At 41.2% G+C, this 17,753-nt stretch overlaps 1 protein-coding gene across 4 annotated transcripts; it reads right to left on the bottom strand.

Annotated features, from left to right (window-relative positions):
- Positions 1–3,319: 3,319 nt before the first annotated feature.
- LOC308326416 (E3 ubiquitin-protein ligase MARCHF2-like) lies at positions 3,320–17,550 on the bottom strand. 4 transcript variants are annotated; one of them, XM_080779294.1, is made up of 7 exons: positions 17,220–17,550; positions 15,713–15,779; positions 15,316–15,444; positions 14,033–14,228; positions 7,747–7,954; positions 6,915–7,124; positions 3,320–6,464 (listed from the first exon to the last, which is right to left on the bottom strand). In XM_080779294.1, exons 4-7 carry the CDS (start codon positions 14,218–14,220, stop codon positions 6,306–6,308), a joined length of 765 nt encoding a protein of 254 aa, XP_080635420.1. In that variant the 5' UTR covers positions 14,221–14,228; positions 15,316–15,444; positions 15,713–15,779; positions 17,220–17,550; the 3' UTR covers positions 3,320–6,305. The 4 variants fall into 4 exon arrangements, with proteins under 4 accessions (XP_080635420.1, XP_080635419.1, XP_080635421.1 ...); XM_080779293.1 differs by lacking the exon at positions 15,713–15,779; XM_080779295.1 differs by lacking the exon at positions 15,713–15,779 and having other exon boundaries at positions 15,370–15,444.
- Between the last annotated feature and the right edge of the window lie 203 nt (positions 17,551–17,753).

The raw sequence follows: 17,753 nt of genomic DNA, 5'->3' as shown, positions 1-17,753 counted from the left end.
TTGGTGATATAGCATTATGTTATGCTTTAGCTATTAAAAAATCTACAAGCAGATCTACAAGCTCATAGCGGCGCGCTATGAGCTTGTAGGTCTGCTATTTTTGAAAAATCGAACAACGACTGACACAGAAACATAGCTTTTTCAGAAAACTGTCAGGATTTAGAAGACATTTTTAGAATCTGATGTCAGGTCAGAATGGATTAAACCATCATTGGTAAACAGTTAAGAAGAATTCAGTTTTATACAAGGATTTGGTCCTGTGACACCCCAAACAAAACATTGTGTCTGTATATATTTATTCTATTTATGTATATATAGGACCCACATGCACACATACAGCACTTAATGCACCTTTGTTTTTTATTTCAACACCCAGTCCCTCCCTCCCTCTCTCACGCACACACACACACACACACACACACACACACACACACACACACACACACAGTATGCTTAGCATAGGTAGCTAACTCAGGTTTGTGTGTTCAGGTAACACTTTACAGCACTTCAAGCACCTTTGTTTGTTCATTTAATTTCACCCCCCCCCCCTCTCCCTCTCTCTCTCACACACACACACACACACACACACACACACACGCACGTTAATGCTCACTTAGCATAGGTTGCTAACTCACCTGCAGAATGAAAACAAACCCACCAGTTTGTTGTTATGAAGATAACTTCTCTTTCAAGCTGTCACACAGTGTTGTGACTGAGCAGTTTTCACTTCCTAACAAGCCAGACTACTCCACTTCATGGAGTGCAAAGTTACATTATAAGTTGTTTATATTTTTCACTCTGTTTACTATAACAATTAACAAGTTTGGTGTGAGTGGGTGTGTGTGTGTGTGTGTGTGTGTGTGTGTGGAGAGGGAGGGGGCGTGGCTACCGGAGGGTTTTAAAGAGCCCGCTTGAAGCCTGGTTAGGGAGTGTCTGCCAATTCACTGGAGCGTCTCTAGCACATTCCTGTCAAAAGTTATGATTTTTTTTAAAGAAATATAAACCAAATGCTCAATCCCAGTTATGAGCTTCCCTCCCTAACTAGTCTGATTTGCTGTCAGCTGTGCTCCAATGAATGGACTCTACGCATGCCCCCCCCCCCCCTCCCCCCACAACCAACCCCCTCTCTCTGCTGCTGCGTGTTGAAGAATACTCTATACTTCTCCAGTACAAGGGTCTATAACCGAGGGACAATTTAGATAACAGAGCTCTGACAAAGAAATTATCATATATTCCACCACTGCAGATTATACATATTATTTAATGATGTTATGAAAATAACTTCTCAGAAACTGGTCCCTGATATTCAGGAAGCAGCAAGTGAAAACAAGACAGAGATGAAATGTCATGGTTTTCATTAATTATTTTCCCCCTTTGGCTGTTTTTGAAAAATAAGTAATAACAATTAAGATTTTAAAAATAAATATTTTTTTGAAGTATTAGTTAATATTCACTCATATTTGTTTAAATGTTTCATTGTTCATCACTTCAATAAAAAAGCAGGCCTGCATAAAACCAAGGGTTGTGTATACATTTACAAATTTCTGCTGAGACAGTATTTGAAATTTAAATATTCTATTTTCAAATGGTTTATTGGTGCTCCATAAATAAAAATAGCATCTCTCATAGCAAATGGCTTCTATAGGCATACAGGTATAATACCAATAATACTACCAATTCACTGGAGCGTCTACTTTCTAGGGCAGTATTTTTCAACCCGGCCTTTTCATGTCAACGACCCCCAAATTAACCCTAATTAGCCCGCAGACCCCCATTTGAAAAGATATGTCAGGGACCCCCGTAAGAGAAGATTTTTTTACGGCTCTAGCAGTGATTCTCAACCCGTTTAATTTCAAGGTCCCCCCCAGTCTGACATGCATATGAGTCTATACCGACCACCATTTCACGGCATTCCTATCTCTGGGACACAATTTGTATTGTAAAATATATGTTAATTTAACTCTGAGAGTGTACAAATGGAACCAAAAATGTACCTACCTGGTCCATTTGGTTCTATTTGTACATGGAACCCCCTCCTGGGTGTTCCAGATGGTCCCGGAGGCCTGTCCCCTGCATAAACCACCGTCTGAGGCCTGTCCACTCCTGTATAAACCACCGTCTGAGGCCTGTCCCCTGTATAAACCACCTTCGGAGGCCTGTCCCCTCCTGTATAAACCACCTTCGGAGGCCTGTCCCCTGCATAAACCACCGTCTGAGGCCTGTCCCCTCCTGTATAAACCACCTTCGGAGGCCTGTCCCCTGTATAAACCACCTTCTGAGGCCTGTCCCCTGTATAAACCACCTTCGGAGGCCTGTCCCCTCCTGTATAAACCACGTTCTGAGGCCTGTCCCCTGTATAAACCACCTTCGGAGGCCTGTCCCCTGTATAAACCACCTTCGGAGGCCTGTCCCCTGTATAAACCACCTTCTGAGGCCTGTCCCCTGTATAAACCACCTTCGGAGGCCTGTCCCCTGCTATAAACCACCTTCGGAGGCCTGTCCCCTGTATAAACCACCTTCTGAGGCCTGTCCCCTGTATAAACCACCTTCGGAGGCCTGTCCCCTGTATAAACCACCTTCTGAGGCCTGTCCTCTGTATAAACCACCTTCGGAGGCCTGTCCCCTGTATAAACCACCTTCTGAGGCCTGTCCCCTGTATAAACCACCTTCTGAGGCCTGTCCCCTGTATAAACCACCTTCTGAGGCCTGTCCCCTGCACGGGACCTACAAGATTTGTGTCTGAATCATTTTCATAACTAAATGTTTTTGGAAAATAACCGATAGACAATTGCACAACGCGTTGCATCGTTGTGAGCTTGTAGAACTAGATGGTTATGGGGGTTAAATTAGTTAAAGCCATGGCCTCTGTTACATATTGACCTAGCTGCCGCAGACCCCACCCCACACACACACACACACACACACACACACACACACACATGGAAATAAACATTGCATAAGCTATATATTTCCTAAATATATACATATATATGCACATATATGAACCTGAATATGCAGCATAGGCTATATTCTGCATATACTTGCCATATATTGGAATAACATTAACTCTAAAGGAAAGGACAACACTCATTTTCTAATGTTTTCGGTTGTCTTTTATTCTGCTAATGTCTTTAGAAGGCTTATGGGTTAACTTATTATGCTTTTAGCCTTATACTGACTGCAATGATTTTAGACAATTGAACTCAAGTTCTAAACATAAAACAGATCAAGAAATCCAGGAGTCCCTTATCGCCACTGCCACCATGTCCAAAACAGATGCCATTCAGGGAGGAAGAAATAAAGCACCTGTATCCTGATGGATTGTGTAGTTATTTAGTCACAAGCTCTTAATTAATCATTTTAATTAGTTAAATAATTTATAAAAAACCCACAAACACACCACTTCAACTTTCAAAATGTAAAATAATATAGCCCATCTACAAGCTTGTAGATTGGCTATTTGCGCTATTGAGTGAGTGTTGTATGCAAAGTAGGGCATTAATTTACAGAGAAAAATATCAAACAAAATGATGTTTTATAATTGCACAATGACCTAACTCTCACTGGAGTGCAACCAGAAGATTCAAATTCCACCCAATAATAATTGATCTTCATCAGGTCATGTGGATGTCATGTAGATCGAAAAATGTCAGAATTCTCAATAAAGAACGTCTTTCTTATACCTGTGGTGTGCGGGCTCCATCCAATATCTACTGAAGTTTCTTTAGCCCAGCAACCAGCCTGTCGATGTGTGTATTCTACGTCCGTTCATATTTAACTTTCAAAACATTTTTGGGTCATTTTATCGTCTACTACGCAAGCTTTTGTGACCACCCCAGACAGTATTTTTATTCAGTATTTCGATATTTGATATTAATGTTATTAGACAAGCCCCCTTCCTATACAAAGCAACCCCTGTAACTTCAAACTCCATTTTAACTATGTTAGCCTGAGTAAATTAAATATCCCTTTAAGCCCCCTCAATTTATCCACGGGTAAACACAACAGTGCCTTCTTTTGCAGTGGTGGAAAAAGTATAGGGCCTACTTAAATTAGTACACTTACTTTTAACCGATCTACAAGCTCACGTTTCGATGGGCTATTTCCACTATATCCGCAGAACTGTGTTTGATGTATTGTGTTGCTATTAGCAGTTGCTATGAAGATCTGTTTTCCATGGTACACACCGTGGCTGTCAGGTAGAACCTCATAATTATGTCCAAAACTGTTACTTTTCAGGAAATGTAAGTAAGGAATCAGTGCCATATAGCATTTGGAGATTGTGGAATAATTGTCTGGCGACGTGAGCCTACTGTATATATGCACGAGTGCACACGCACGCACACACAGTTGTGAGCTTGTAGATCTATTTAGAAACATTTATAACATTTTATCAACAGAAATCAACAAATATTCTACTTTCAGATGGGGGTCCATGTTCAAATACATTACTTTTGGAGGTCCTTGACATGAAAAAGTTTGACAACCACTGATATACATGATTAGTGAATCATTGTTTTACTTTAACTGTTTACAACAGCAATGAGAAAATGTTACCTAAGGAGTTCTCATTTGGGTTGAGGTTATACTATGTATATATATTATATATGAGACCATGGGTCTTTACTTGTCAGGAGAGGATAAAAACTGACTAGTTTTACTTTTCGTACTTCTCATTTCATCGTGATGCTAGTTGTTCAGAAACAACAGACAGAGTTTGGAGGCTGTGTGCGTGTGAGAGTGTGCGTGTGTTTGTATTACTATACTTGTGAGATGTCATGTTTTCCCAGTTCAAATCTGCTGCCGAGCTAATCAAAATGAAGCTATGGGAAAATTAACAGAAAATGTCCTATGACGCATTTTCCTGGAAGGGACTACAGTCAAAGACAATTATTTTAGTCCTTGAAATTAAAACGTTATAGAACCATCCAATGTAGAGGTTACTGTAGGTTTAGGGGTTAGGGTCGGAGTTACGCCTTATTCATACCATGTACAATTCAGACTTAAGGTTTAGGGTCAAGAATGGAAAGGTAAAAATGCATCAAATTGGTCTCGTAAAGTGTTGACGTCCTCACAAGTATAGAAAACGTGTTTGTGTGTGTGTGTGTGTGTGTGTGTGTGTGTGTGTGTGTGTGTGTGGGGGGGGGGGGGGGGGGTTAGTGAATAATTCAGATAGTGTAGTAGCATGCTTGAATCCATTATATTCAACTACATTACATCGGTGGCATACTGTCACGAGTCCCATGTCCCAGCAGCTGGCAGTCTAGTCAGGTGTCACAACGCCAGTGCATGCAGTATCAGTCTGGAATGAGTTCCTCCCAAAAACAAAAAAGCACGTTGAGGGTCCTTGTCCTTGGCTTTCCCAGTTAAGGTAGTTCACATCAGGTGCCTGTTTCAGGACGGGAACCCCTTCTGGGGTTCTTGTTGCTATTTACAGTATATAGCAACATTCGGCCTCAGTCCTAAATGGGTTAAAAGGCGTAGTTCACCCCTAAAATACCCCTTTTCAATTAATCACACGACAAGGCCATGACTTCATGAAGATTTTCTTTTTTTCCCCTTTTTGGCTGCAATCCTGGTCAAATATTGCAATATTTCCAGGACAACCAAAAAAGTCTAAATGAATCACACAAGATGGACCACCAGCTGCCCCTGAGGGAATACAACCGAAAAGGTCTAAATTCAAGATGCACAATCGGCAGCACCTGAGCATCACAAATAAAGCCTTGCTCAAGAAACTTGTCCAGTTTCCAGTTAACTAAAATGGCACAAAGCGACATGTTTTGAGCTGCTACTTTTGAATTTGAATCCTCAAAAGTAATATTTTTGGACATAGGTTTCCACCAGGCAGAGCCGATATATAGTTAAAATCTAAAAGGACGGATGCTTTCGCAGTTTTAATGAGTTAATTAGGTAATGTAATGTATGGGGAACAATTCTAGATTACATTTAAGTGATTTATTATTAATATATGTTTTATACATTTTGACGAAATTGTTAATGATCAATTTTAAATATAGCGTTGCTCTCGTTAACCTTGACCTCTTATGTATTGACTTCAATTCAACAACGAAATATTGGCTCAGGAATGCGAAAAAAGGAAAAGAAAGCTAAGAATCTCCATGAAGCCAAGGCTTCACAGGGTGAGTTGATAATTGAGAGGGAAACAGAAACCTAAACAGAGGGAGAGAAAAAAAATCCACTCTCCCCCTCTATGAAAGTCTTATTTTCTTCATAATATAATACACGTGGATTTTCAGAGAGCGCTCTGGGTGTCTTTTAGGCTGTGGGGAGAGGGGCTACGCTCATACGATGGTCTCGTCAGTCATTTTCTTGGAGGACTTGGTGGGCGTGGCGTCGCGCTGTGCAGAGTGCGGCCCTTTAAGGTCGGGCATGAGCAGCCGCACCTTCTGATTGGTCCTCCTCCACTCCGAGTACAGCTGACAGTGATAGCGGAACGACACCTAAGAAAGAGAGAGGGAGAGAGACATCAAAACAAACCTGATGTTGAGATATTTGATAGTGAGGTGCATATCTGTCGGGCAGAAACTTTGTTCCTCCACATTTCTATATACAGTATATATTATATATATAGTTTTTATGTATTTATCTCTATCACTTGCAGTGTTACAGAAAACCAGTGATGTGAATGTTTCAGAACCACAGCTCTAGGAGGAAAAGTGGAGACAGCTATCTTTGGCAGGCAGATAAGTGTAAGACACCATCACGGCTCACCAAAAATACATTTCAGTCTACTAAACCAACTGTAGTCGACTAATGTCTTATGATATTTAGTCAACTAAAACCAAAAGAACTAAAATATGACTAAATGGAATTGTATTCAAAAGACTGTGACAAAAACTAACTAGATTAACTGGGTCGAGGTGTAGAAATAACATGGAGCGTGTACTCGCCAGCGTCCAGAGGATGTATATGGTGAACAGGGCGATGGTCAGGGCGATGAGGCCCACCGCCTCCAGGCGGCTCTTCAGCTGCAGGTGGTCCTGAGCTCCGCGCAGACACAGCCAGCCGGAGATGGCCGCCAGCGGCGTGATGAGCAGGAAGCACGCCATGTCGCACAGCAACGTGCGCTTCTCACTGCGCGGCCCCGGGTCCTTCAGCCACTGAGAACGATGATGATGACAACATTTATTATAAGGAGTAGTTCACCCCAATTACACACACTGATGAAGGCTGGCTAGCCGAAACGTCTGTCTCTCAGTTATGTAGTAAATAAATAGAATTGAAAATGCCACTGTGTGCTTTCCTATCAATTTCACACCTTTTTATTTTTTTGTTATGTCGCATTCCTAAATAATTTAATGTCTCCAGTAGGAGACACCGCAAGTCTCTCCTAACAATCAATCAAATCAAATTATTGCCTTAGGAATATGCCAAAAACAAACAATTTTGGTATTTATTTAGCAGACATGCATATCCAGAGCGACTTACAATAAGCAACGTAAAAAATCTAATCTGCATCAAATGCAGAGAGACAGTGTAGTGCCTCAGTAAACTAGGATCATAGGTAAACCAAGAACCTAGCATCAATTAATTAAATACAATTAATGAAATACAAGTCAGTCTTCCATCTGGAGAGGGAAGGCTGAATTTAGCTTAGGGTTAGGGACAGGGTTAGTTCTGCTGGAACTGTTGCCACCGTGATCCGGCTTTGGATAAGCGGTTAAAGATGGATTGATGGATGGATGGTAATAAATGTAACAGGCCTTAAACATTATCTCTAACCTGCGTGAGGGGCTGCGGCCGCCGTTCGATGGTGAACTGCGTGTGGCAGAGCTCACAGTAGCTGGTGTTGGAGGAGGACAGCCACCTCTCCAGGCAGCTGCGGTGCACCTGGCCCAGGGTGCCCGTGCACCCGCAGGGTGACAGCAGGCTCTCCCCGCCGCCACTGCTGCCGCTCCCCTCGTGGCAGATCCGACACATGCCCACATCACTATAGGACAAAACACAGAAGCAAAACGTAACAATTAATCTGTTGATTGGACCAGTCTTTTGGGCTCGAGACCAAAAGAGAAAGTGTGTCTCTCATCGTGACGCAAACTGGTGAATATCTATAATTTAAATGTCATATACTGTAGATAACATAGTCTGGAAAATCTACTTCAGTACTGGTGTTCTATCTATAGAAAGAAACTAGATCAACAACTCATACTACCAATTCTTGATTATGCAGATGTAGTTTACCAGACTGCCCCTAAAACAAACCTTCTTTCCTTGAACTCAGCATATAACCCGCTTATGCAGATTTGTCCTTGACTGCCCATATATGACCCACCACTGTACCTTATAGTGGAAGATTTAAGACACGTTTGACTTCAAGTCATGATGCAGAGAAACCCTTTGGTATGGAATTACCTTAGGGTCATACTAAAAGATTTATCCAAAGACACAAGCTGCATCAACCTTCATTTATGAAATATACATGTTTTTCAAAATGGCCGCCGACAATAACCCACTATTACACCATACCCAATATCTTTGCTTCTGTTAGAGCTATAATAATAATATTGGTGTCAAAGTATACATTTTTAGGGTCAAGGAATCCAATTAAATGGATTTCAAGAATAAAAAACCCAATTGTTTTCTCGTTACCATGACAACAGGGGTAAAATATGCTAATTTAATTTGAAAAAAGTGTTTTAACAGGGTAACTTTACCCCCCCTCAACCACTAAAGCTTTGATTTAGTTTCCTCTTTGGCATGGAAGTACCTTAGGGTCATAGGAAAAGATTTATCCAAAGACACAAGCTGCATTACCTTTCATTTCTGAATTATACACCTTTTTCAAAATGGCCGCCACCATTTACAGCAATACAGCATAGCCCGTATCTTTGCTTCTGTTAGAGCTATAATAATAATATTGGTGCCAAAGTATACATTTTTAGGGTCAAGGAATCCAATTAAATAGATTTCAAGACTAAAAAATCTAAAAGTTTTCTCGTTACCATGACAACGGGGGTAAAATATGCACATTTCATTCGAAAACATACGTTTTAACAGGCTAACTTTACCCCCCCTTATCCACTAAAACTTTCATTTAGTTTCCTCTTTGGCTTGGAAGTACCTTAGGGTCAAAGGAAAAGATTTATCCAAAGACACAAGCTGCATCACCTTTCATTTCTGAATTATACACCTTTTTCAAAATGGCCGCCACCATTTACAGCAATACAGCATAGCCCGTATCTTTGCTTCTGTTAGAGCTATAATAATAATATTGGTGCTAAAGTATACATTTTTAGGGTCAAGGAATCCAATTAAATGGATTTCAAGACTAAAAAACCAAATAGTTTTCTCGTTACCATGACAATAGCTGTTAAATATGCTAATTTAAATCGTAAAATAAGTTTTAACAGGGTAACTTTCCACCCCTCACCCCTAAAACCTTTATTTAGTTTTCCCTTTGGCATGGAAGTGCCTTAGGGCAATTGGAAAAGATTTATCCAAAGAGACGAGTTGCATCACCCTTCATTTACGAAATATACACATTTTTAAAATGGCCGCCACCATTTACAATAATACAGCAGATCTAATATTTTTGCTTCTGTTATAAAATTTTGCTCATTTCCACTCATATCATCATACATCATCAGCCAATCAGCTGAGCACATTCCGTGCTCATGCACACACGTACACACAAAGCTGTGCATATAGTAGCGCCGCTAAAAAAACCCCAATGTTTTTCTCATTACCATCACCATCCATCCATCCATCCATCTTCAACCCCTTATCCGTAGTCGGGTCGCGGGGGCAACAGCTCCACCAGAGAGCTCCAGATTTCCCTCTCCAGAGCAACATCAGTGACTTCCTCCTGGAGGATTCTGAGACGTTCCAAGGCCAGTGAGTCGATGTATTTCCTCCAACTGCGCCTTGGTCTGCTCCGGGGTCTCTTCCCAGTGGGACGTGTGTCGAGGACCTCCCTAGGGAGGCGGCCGAGAGGCATCCTAACCAGATGCGCGAACCACCCCAGCTGACTCCGAAGGCGAAGGAGCAGCGGTTCTACTCCGAGTCTCTCTCGTGTGACTGAACTTCTCACCCTATCTCTAAGCGAGATGCCAGCCACCCGTCGAAGAAAACTCATTTCGGCCGCTTGTATTCGTGACCTTATTCTTTTCGGTCATGACCCACATTTCATGACCATAGGTGAGAGTAGGAACACTTCATGACCACAGGTGAGAGTAGGAACACTTCATGACCATAGGTGAGAGTAGGAACACTTCATGACCACAGGTGAGAGTAGGAACACTTCATGACCATAGGTGAGAGTAGGAACACTTCATGACCACAGGTGAGAGTAGGATCACTTCATGACCATAGGTGAGAGTAGGAACACTTCATGACCATAGGTGAGAGTAGGAACGAAGATTGCTCGGTAGATAGAGAGCTTTGCCCTCTGTCTCAACTCTCTTTTTGTCACAACAGTGCGGTACAGCGACTGCAATACTACCCCTGCCGCTCCGATTCTCCGGCTGATCTCCTTGTCCGTTCTCCCCTCACTCGTGAACAAGACCCCGAGATACTTGAACTCCTTCACCTGGGGTAATGCCTCATTCCCTACCCGGACTGCACAATCCACCGGTTTCCTGCTGAGAACCATGGCCTCAGATTTGGAGACGCAGACCATCACAATTGTAATTAATCAAATAAGTCTCAACAAGTTGACATACAATTTTCCCCAGCATTGCACAATACAGCTGTTCCCTGCTGAGTACCATGGCCTCAGATTTGGAGATGCTGATGCTCTTCCTATGGCCACCACACACTCGACAACATAATCTGCAAAAAGCAGTAAAGCAACCCTTAGCTCCTCGAAGCGTACCCTCTCCTCCACGACTGCGTCTCGAAATCCTTCCCTGTCAGGTCATAGGGGCAACAGCTCCACCAGAGCTACAGACTTCCCTCTCCAGAGCAACATTAGTAACTTCCTCCTGGGGGATTCAGAGGCGTTCCAAGGCCAATTAATGGTTGTAATCCCTCCATCTCATCCTTGGTCTTCCCAGGGGTCTCCTCCCAGTGGGACGTGCATCGAGGACCTCCCTATAGGGAGATGCCCGATAAGCATCCTAACCAGATGCCCGAACCACCTAAGTTGGCTCCTTTCCAAAAGAATAAGCATGACTGAACTTCTCACCCTATCTGTCCCTATGTTGAAAATATGTGTCAAGTGTCAACCAATCCCCTCAACACCCAGAGCCTTCAGCATTTCTCGACGGATCTCACCAACCTCTGGGGCTTTTCCACTGTGGAGTTGCTTAACTGGCTGTCCCGAGTCTCCCGGGATAACATATACTGACCATAACTGTTATGGTCAGCCCATGATTGGCACAGAAGTCCAATAACAAGCCACTACTCGGGTTCAGATCAGGGAGATCGTTCCTCTCAAACACGCCACTCCCAAGTATCTCATTGCCCACGTGCGTTGAAGACCCCCAGTAAGACTACAGAATCCCCCACAACAGGTGCCCCATACAGGGCCCCATGTAAGGCACCTTGAAAATGCTGCATGTCAGAGCATACATGGCTCTCTGCAAATACTTGTCTCGTATACATTATGTGAATAGGATTTGCAACCCCATTGTCATGGTATTGACCCTTATATTATTATTATAGCTCTAACAGAAGCAAAGATGCGGGCTATGCTGTATTGCTGTAAATGGTGGCGGTCATTTTGAAAAAGGTGTATAATTCAGAAATGAAAGTTGATGCAGCTTGTGTCTTTGGATAAATCTTTTCCTATGACCCTAAGGTACTTCCAAGCCAAAGAGGAAACTAAATGAAAGTTTTAGTGGATAAGGGGGGGTAAAGTTACCCTGTTAAAACGTATGTTTTCGAATGAAATGTGCATATTTTACCCCCGTTGTCATGGTAACGAGATTTTTTTTAGATTTTTTAGTCTTGAAATCTATTTAATTGGATTCCTTGACCCTAAAAATGTATACTTTGGCACCAATATTATTATTATAGCTCTAACAGAAGCAAAGATACGGGCTATGCTGTATTGCTGTAAATGGTGGCGGCCATTTTGAAAAAGGTGTATAATTCAGAAATGAAAGTTGATGCAGCTTGTGTCTTTGGATAAATCTTTTCCTATGACCCTAAGGTACTTCCAAGCCAAAGAGGAAACGAAATGAAAGTTTTAGTGGATAAGGGGGGGTAAAGTTACCCTGTTAAAACGTATGTTTTCGAATGAAATGTGCATATTTTACCCCCGTTGTCATGGTAACGAGATTTTTTTTAGATTTTTTAATCTTGAAATCTATTTAATTGGATTCCTTGACCCTAAAAATGTATACTTTGGCACCAATATTATTATTATAGCTCTAACAGAAGCAAAGATACGGGCTATGCTGTATTGCTGTAAATGGTGGCGGCCATTTTGAAAAAGGTGTATAATTCAGAAATGAAAGTTGATGCAGCTTGTGTCTTTAGATAAATCTTTTCCTATGACCCTAAGGTACTTCCAAGCCAAAGAGGAAACTAAATGAAAGTTTTAGTGGATAAGGGGGGGTAAAGTTACCCTGTTAAAACGTATGTTTTCGAATGAAATGTGCATATTTTACCCCCGTTGTCATGGTAACGAGATTTTTTTTAGATTTTTTAGTCTTGAAATCTATTTAATTGGATTCCTTGACCCTAAAAATGTATACTTTGGCACCAATATTATTATTATAGCTCTAACAGAAGCAAAGATACGGGCTATGCTGTATTGCTGTAAATGGTGGCGGCCATTTTGAAAAAGGTGTATAATTCAGAAATGAAAGTTGATGCAGCTTGTGTCTTTGGATAAATCTTTTCCTATGACCCTAAGGTACTTCCAAGCCAAAGAGGAAACTAAATGAAAGTTTTAGTGGATAAGGGGGGGTAAAGTTATAGCCTGTTAAAACGTATGTTTTCGAATGAAATGTGCATATTTTACCCCCGTTGTCATGGTAACGAGAAAACTTTTAGATTTTTTAGTCTTGAAATCTATTTAATTGGATTCCTTGACCCTAAAAATGTATACTTTGGCACCAATATTATTATTATAGCTCTAACAGAAGCAAAGATACGGGCTATGCTGTATTGCTGTAAATGGTGGCGGCCATTTTGAAAAAGGTGTATAATTCAGAAATGAAAGGTAATGCAGCTTGTGTCTTTGGATAAATCTTTTCCTATGATCCTAAGGTACTTCCATGCCAAAAAGGTTCTCTGCATCATGACTTGAAGTTAACGGCGAAAAAATTGCCCTTAAATCTTCCACTATTATATGAAAATCTCAACTTACCATCTCTCACCTCAAGAAGACAGCAGCACTGGCTGCAGTTCATCTTTAAATGCATTCACTTAAATTATCCACAGTATTTGAAACAGCTTATGATACCATACACTTCTTCAAATCAACTTAGACATTGCTCACAGGTTTACTTTAATATACCTACCGGTACATCAGTTGGCAAAAAAACATTTATGTTTAAAGCTCCTTGTGACTGGAACAATCTACCTGTCCATATTCGTTCAATAACATCCATTCAATTGTTTAAAACTGTGCTGTCCTCTTATCTTGAGACTACCTGTTCATGTTTTCACTAATCATCATTGTAACAGATCCATGATGCAATGATCCATGTGTTATGTCCATGTTATGTATAATGTTGTTTTGTTGCAGTTGTTTTTTTTGGGGGGGGGGGGTTTATGTATTGTATTGTTTTGTCTGGTTGAATTGTATGTAAAAAAAAGTGTATTTTGTGAATTGTGGACCCACTTGAAAACGAGCTGGTTAATCTCAAGGGATTGTTCCTAATAAAGAAATTTCAGGCAATATATCTAGTGATCTTGTATTCTGCTATTGTGATCAGCTATTTTCACCTATTTTTTAAAAGTTAAATATTTGTGGAATTTCCATAATCCTTACATTCTTAACACTTTTGTTATACAAATGCGAATATATACATTTTTTTATATTTTAAAATATATATAAATGATTAAAATATATAAAATATAAAAACAAATTGAACAAATCAATGTTCGTTCTCACCTGTGTAAGCTCACGGCTTTGACGATGGTGGACAGCGGTCGTCCATCTTTGGCCGTCACCTTGGCCGTCACGTAGTGTGTGGAGGTGTTGGAGTGGGGGTCAGAGTGCTTGGAGGACGGCTGGCTCTCTGTGTCACCAGAGTAGTCACACAGAGAGCCAGGCAGGTGACAACAGCCTGATGTCGACATCACCACTGCTGTAGGGTGACAAGAAACAAGGGCTGTGTCACGGTAATGACATTTCACTTGACCAGGGTCAATTTTGTCGACTAAAACTATGGTGAAAGACGTTAAACGTTCATCCACAACCTTTTTTCACTGAAGACTAAATAAAAGCTAAACTATGATCGACGACTGACGGCGAGCCGGTCATTGTTGAGAAATAAACGCTGACAGCATGATTAGATACCGAAGCGATACCTGAAGGGATTTTATGGCACACACAGCCAAATATAAAACAGGCATCAAGGCCCCAAAGCAACGATGGAGGGCTCGTCCGAGGACCATCTAGAGAGATGGCCTGCCAACATACATTTTAAATTGACTAAATCAACTGTAGATTTAGTCAACTAAAATCTTAAAATATTTAGTCAACTAAAACCTAGCCTGGGGTCCTTTGCTTTCTATGGCATAGGCATCTCCGGCAGGATCTCCGGCAGGATCCCCCGGGAGAATCTAGACAAAACTGCGCGACATGAGACTAATTCGTTAGAGCGAAAGAGAGGGAGAGGAGTGTGTGTGTGTACGTCTGTGCGTCAATTTAACAAAGGTGCAGACGAACAGAAATCAGCAGAGAGTGATCGACGTTTGCGCTACTCTATGCCGATTGCCGAATTGAAGTGGACTCGGTCCCACACTTTTTTTCCCCCCTGGAAATAAAAATGTCTGGGTTTCCGAGGCTAACTAAAACTAGACTAAAATGAATACATCAGTCAGTAATACATACACGAATTGCAAAACCTGATATGACAATGAATGACTATCAAAATAGTTGTACAACAAACTATTGTACAACAAAGTAGAATACAGGGTTAAGTAGTTATTCAGGCCAATCGATAAATTAAATTCTAAAAATAAAATTAGAATGTTGTGTGTAGACTGTAGATTTATTGATATGCAATAAATAAAACAAAATATTATTACATTAAATTAGATTGGCTATGTATGCTCATTTTCCAACAGATTAATTAATACAGACAAATGGAAACAACGATTATGCAAATAATGGAGATTATCTGAAATAATTGACATTAGTCGATTATTTGATAATTGTGTAAGGCGTACACAGGTGATGAGACTGAGATCACCGGCCAAGAGGGGTGGGGGAGGTCCGCTCACTGAGGGTCCGCTTGAAACCCTGGTCTGTTGATCTTCCTCTGCGCCTTTTTCCCCTGTCTTCTTACTGGACTGTGTCTGGTGACACGCACACACGCACACACACACACACACACACACACACACACACACACACACACACACACACACACACACACACACACACACACACACACACACACACACACACACACACACACACACACACACACACACACGACAATATTTATTTACTTATTTATAAGTGTAATGCCATGATGTCATGGTTGCAAGAAGATTAAAAGAGGCTTTCTATGTCACATTAATTATGTGATAATACATTAATATGACACATGCAGGCACACACAGGCCGCTGAAGAAGATCCACGCAGCCCACCTGGGAACACTAGTGAGCCCTTGAGCAAGGCAATCCTCTGTGAAATTCAGAACAGTTTGTCAGATGCACACTAAATGTAAATGAGTAGCCCTGATACATGACTGCCATGATGATTATCATGACAGTCATGACGTACCTGCAGTGCCACCCTCCTCCCGACCGATAGGGGCGCGTAGTTGAAAGCCAATGGCAAAATAAAAATGCTTTTTATTAAACAACGCGGGATGCAGCAATTCTAATCCCTGGAGCAGAAACTAACTAACACCCGTGGGACAAATTGTGAGTACTTTATATTTTAATTCCGAATGTTTATATATACGTAAAAGTTGTAAATGTAGCGAGCGCAAAAAACAGGGTGCAGTTAGGCCTTGACTCTTGTATGAATACGAGAGTCAAGAACCAGGGCTAGTAAATGAGTAAAGGCTTCTTACTGAGTAACTGGAATTTAACTCACACACAACAACGTAACTTAAAATCTAACATAAATAACATGCTTTCATAATTAATACATTATTAAGAAAAGCAAACATGTACAGTACATAGAATTCAGAGAGACAGTGTAGTGCCTCAGTAAACTGGAATCACAGGAAAACCAAGGATAAAAGTCAGAGTGGGCACATATATTTTGTTAATGATTTTTTTTTTTTTTTAGATTCAGATTCAGATTCAGGACACACAATTGGCAGGTGCCTTGCGATAGGTGCTGGGTAATTAATCACACCACCTGCCAATTGTGTCACGTGTGACCCAAACTTTTGTGTTTCCCTGGTCAATTGGTGATGACGTCGTCGGTAAACAGGACGTATTCAGTCCAGCGATTATTCAGGCCCCCTCGCCCAGAAAGACGTCCGTGTGCATCTCGTGAAAAAGTGGAGATAATTGACTAAATACACGTTTTGTGCCAGAACTTTCACATGGATATAAATTATAAAAGCAGAGGACCATATTTCACTCCACATCCTTGGAATTATTTAATGGGTGAGTACAAACGGAGCATTTATCACATTAAGGCCGCCAATTTACAACCCGAAAATATGTTAAGCAGACTGTTCTATGGCTCTGGATGTGAAATACTGTACATAGTACATACTGTATCATGTAACAACAAGGGCCATTCTAGGGCCCCGTAAAATCTGACACCCCCCCCCCCCCACACACACACACACACACACACACACACACACACACACACACCCCTTTCCCCCCTCACTGTATATGTTTCTTTTCCCTTTATACCTCATTTATGATGAATTCCCGTTCTGTTCTTTGGCTTTATAGAAGTGTATATTTGTACGTCTCTAAATGTTTTGATGAATTGATGAATCTTGTAAACAAGTGTAATGCTTTGTTGGGTCGTCCACTCACAGTTAACAGTCTTTGTATTGAATTGTGCTTGAATTGTACTGTAATTCTGCAAACTGTTAATACATATTTCAATCAATCAATCAATCAATGCACTGACACTGTGCAGACTCACCGGGAGATCAGTCCTCTTGGCCGGGAGGAGCTCCTCTCCTCCCCGTCTCCTCTCCGCGTTAGCCCGCTATAGCATCAGCTACTCCGTTAGCATGACATTGAACATGGTCTTCAACCCAAAATCCATCCCGAGATCACTGATTCCAATGCAGTGCACGCGATCTAGCGCACGGCCCCCGGTACCGAGCCTGCCGTCTCCATGACAACCAGATGTTTGATTGTTTGTTTACACCGATGGGTTTGTTTTGAGGCTTGATCGAGTTGATGGTTTGAACACAACAACAACAGCTGATGTTGTTGTGATGGTTGGTGCTGATCTGTGACTGTGACCAAGCTAGTTGTGTTAGCAATGTCCTGTCAGCTGATCACGGCATGGTCACGTGACCAGACCCCACTGTTTTGCATAGAAAGCGCCGATCTACAAGCTGATGCAGTTCATTATTATTATTGATGTTATGTGTATATATTATTATTATTATTATTATTATTATTATTATTATTATTATTAGTAGTAGTAGTAGTAGTAGTAGTAGGC

Source organism: Protomyctophum bolini, assembly GCF_963924005.1.
Source record: "Protomyctophum bolini genome assembly, chromosome: 12".
Taxonomy (NCBI): domain Eukaryota; kingdom Metazoa; phylum Chordata; class Actinopteri; order Myctophiformes; family Myctophidae; genus Protomyctophum; species Protomyctophum bolini.
Note: the sequence above shows the minus strand (reverse complement) of the source record. Positions and strands in the feature narration are given on the sequence as shown.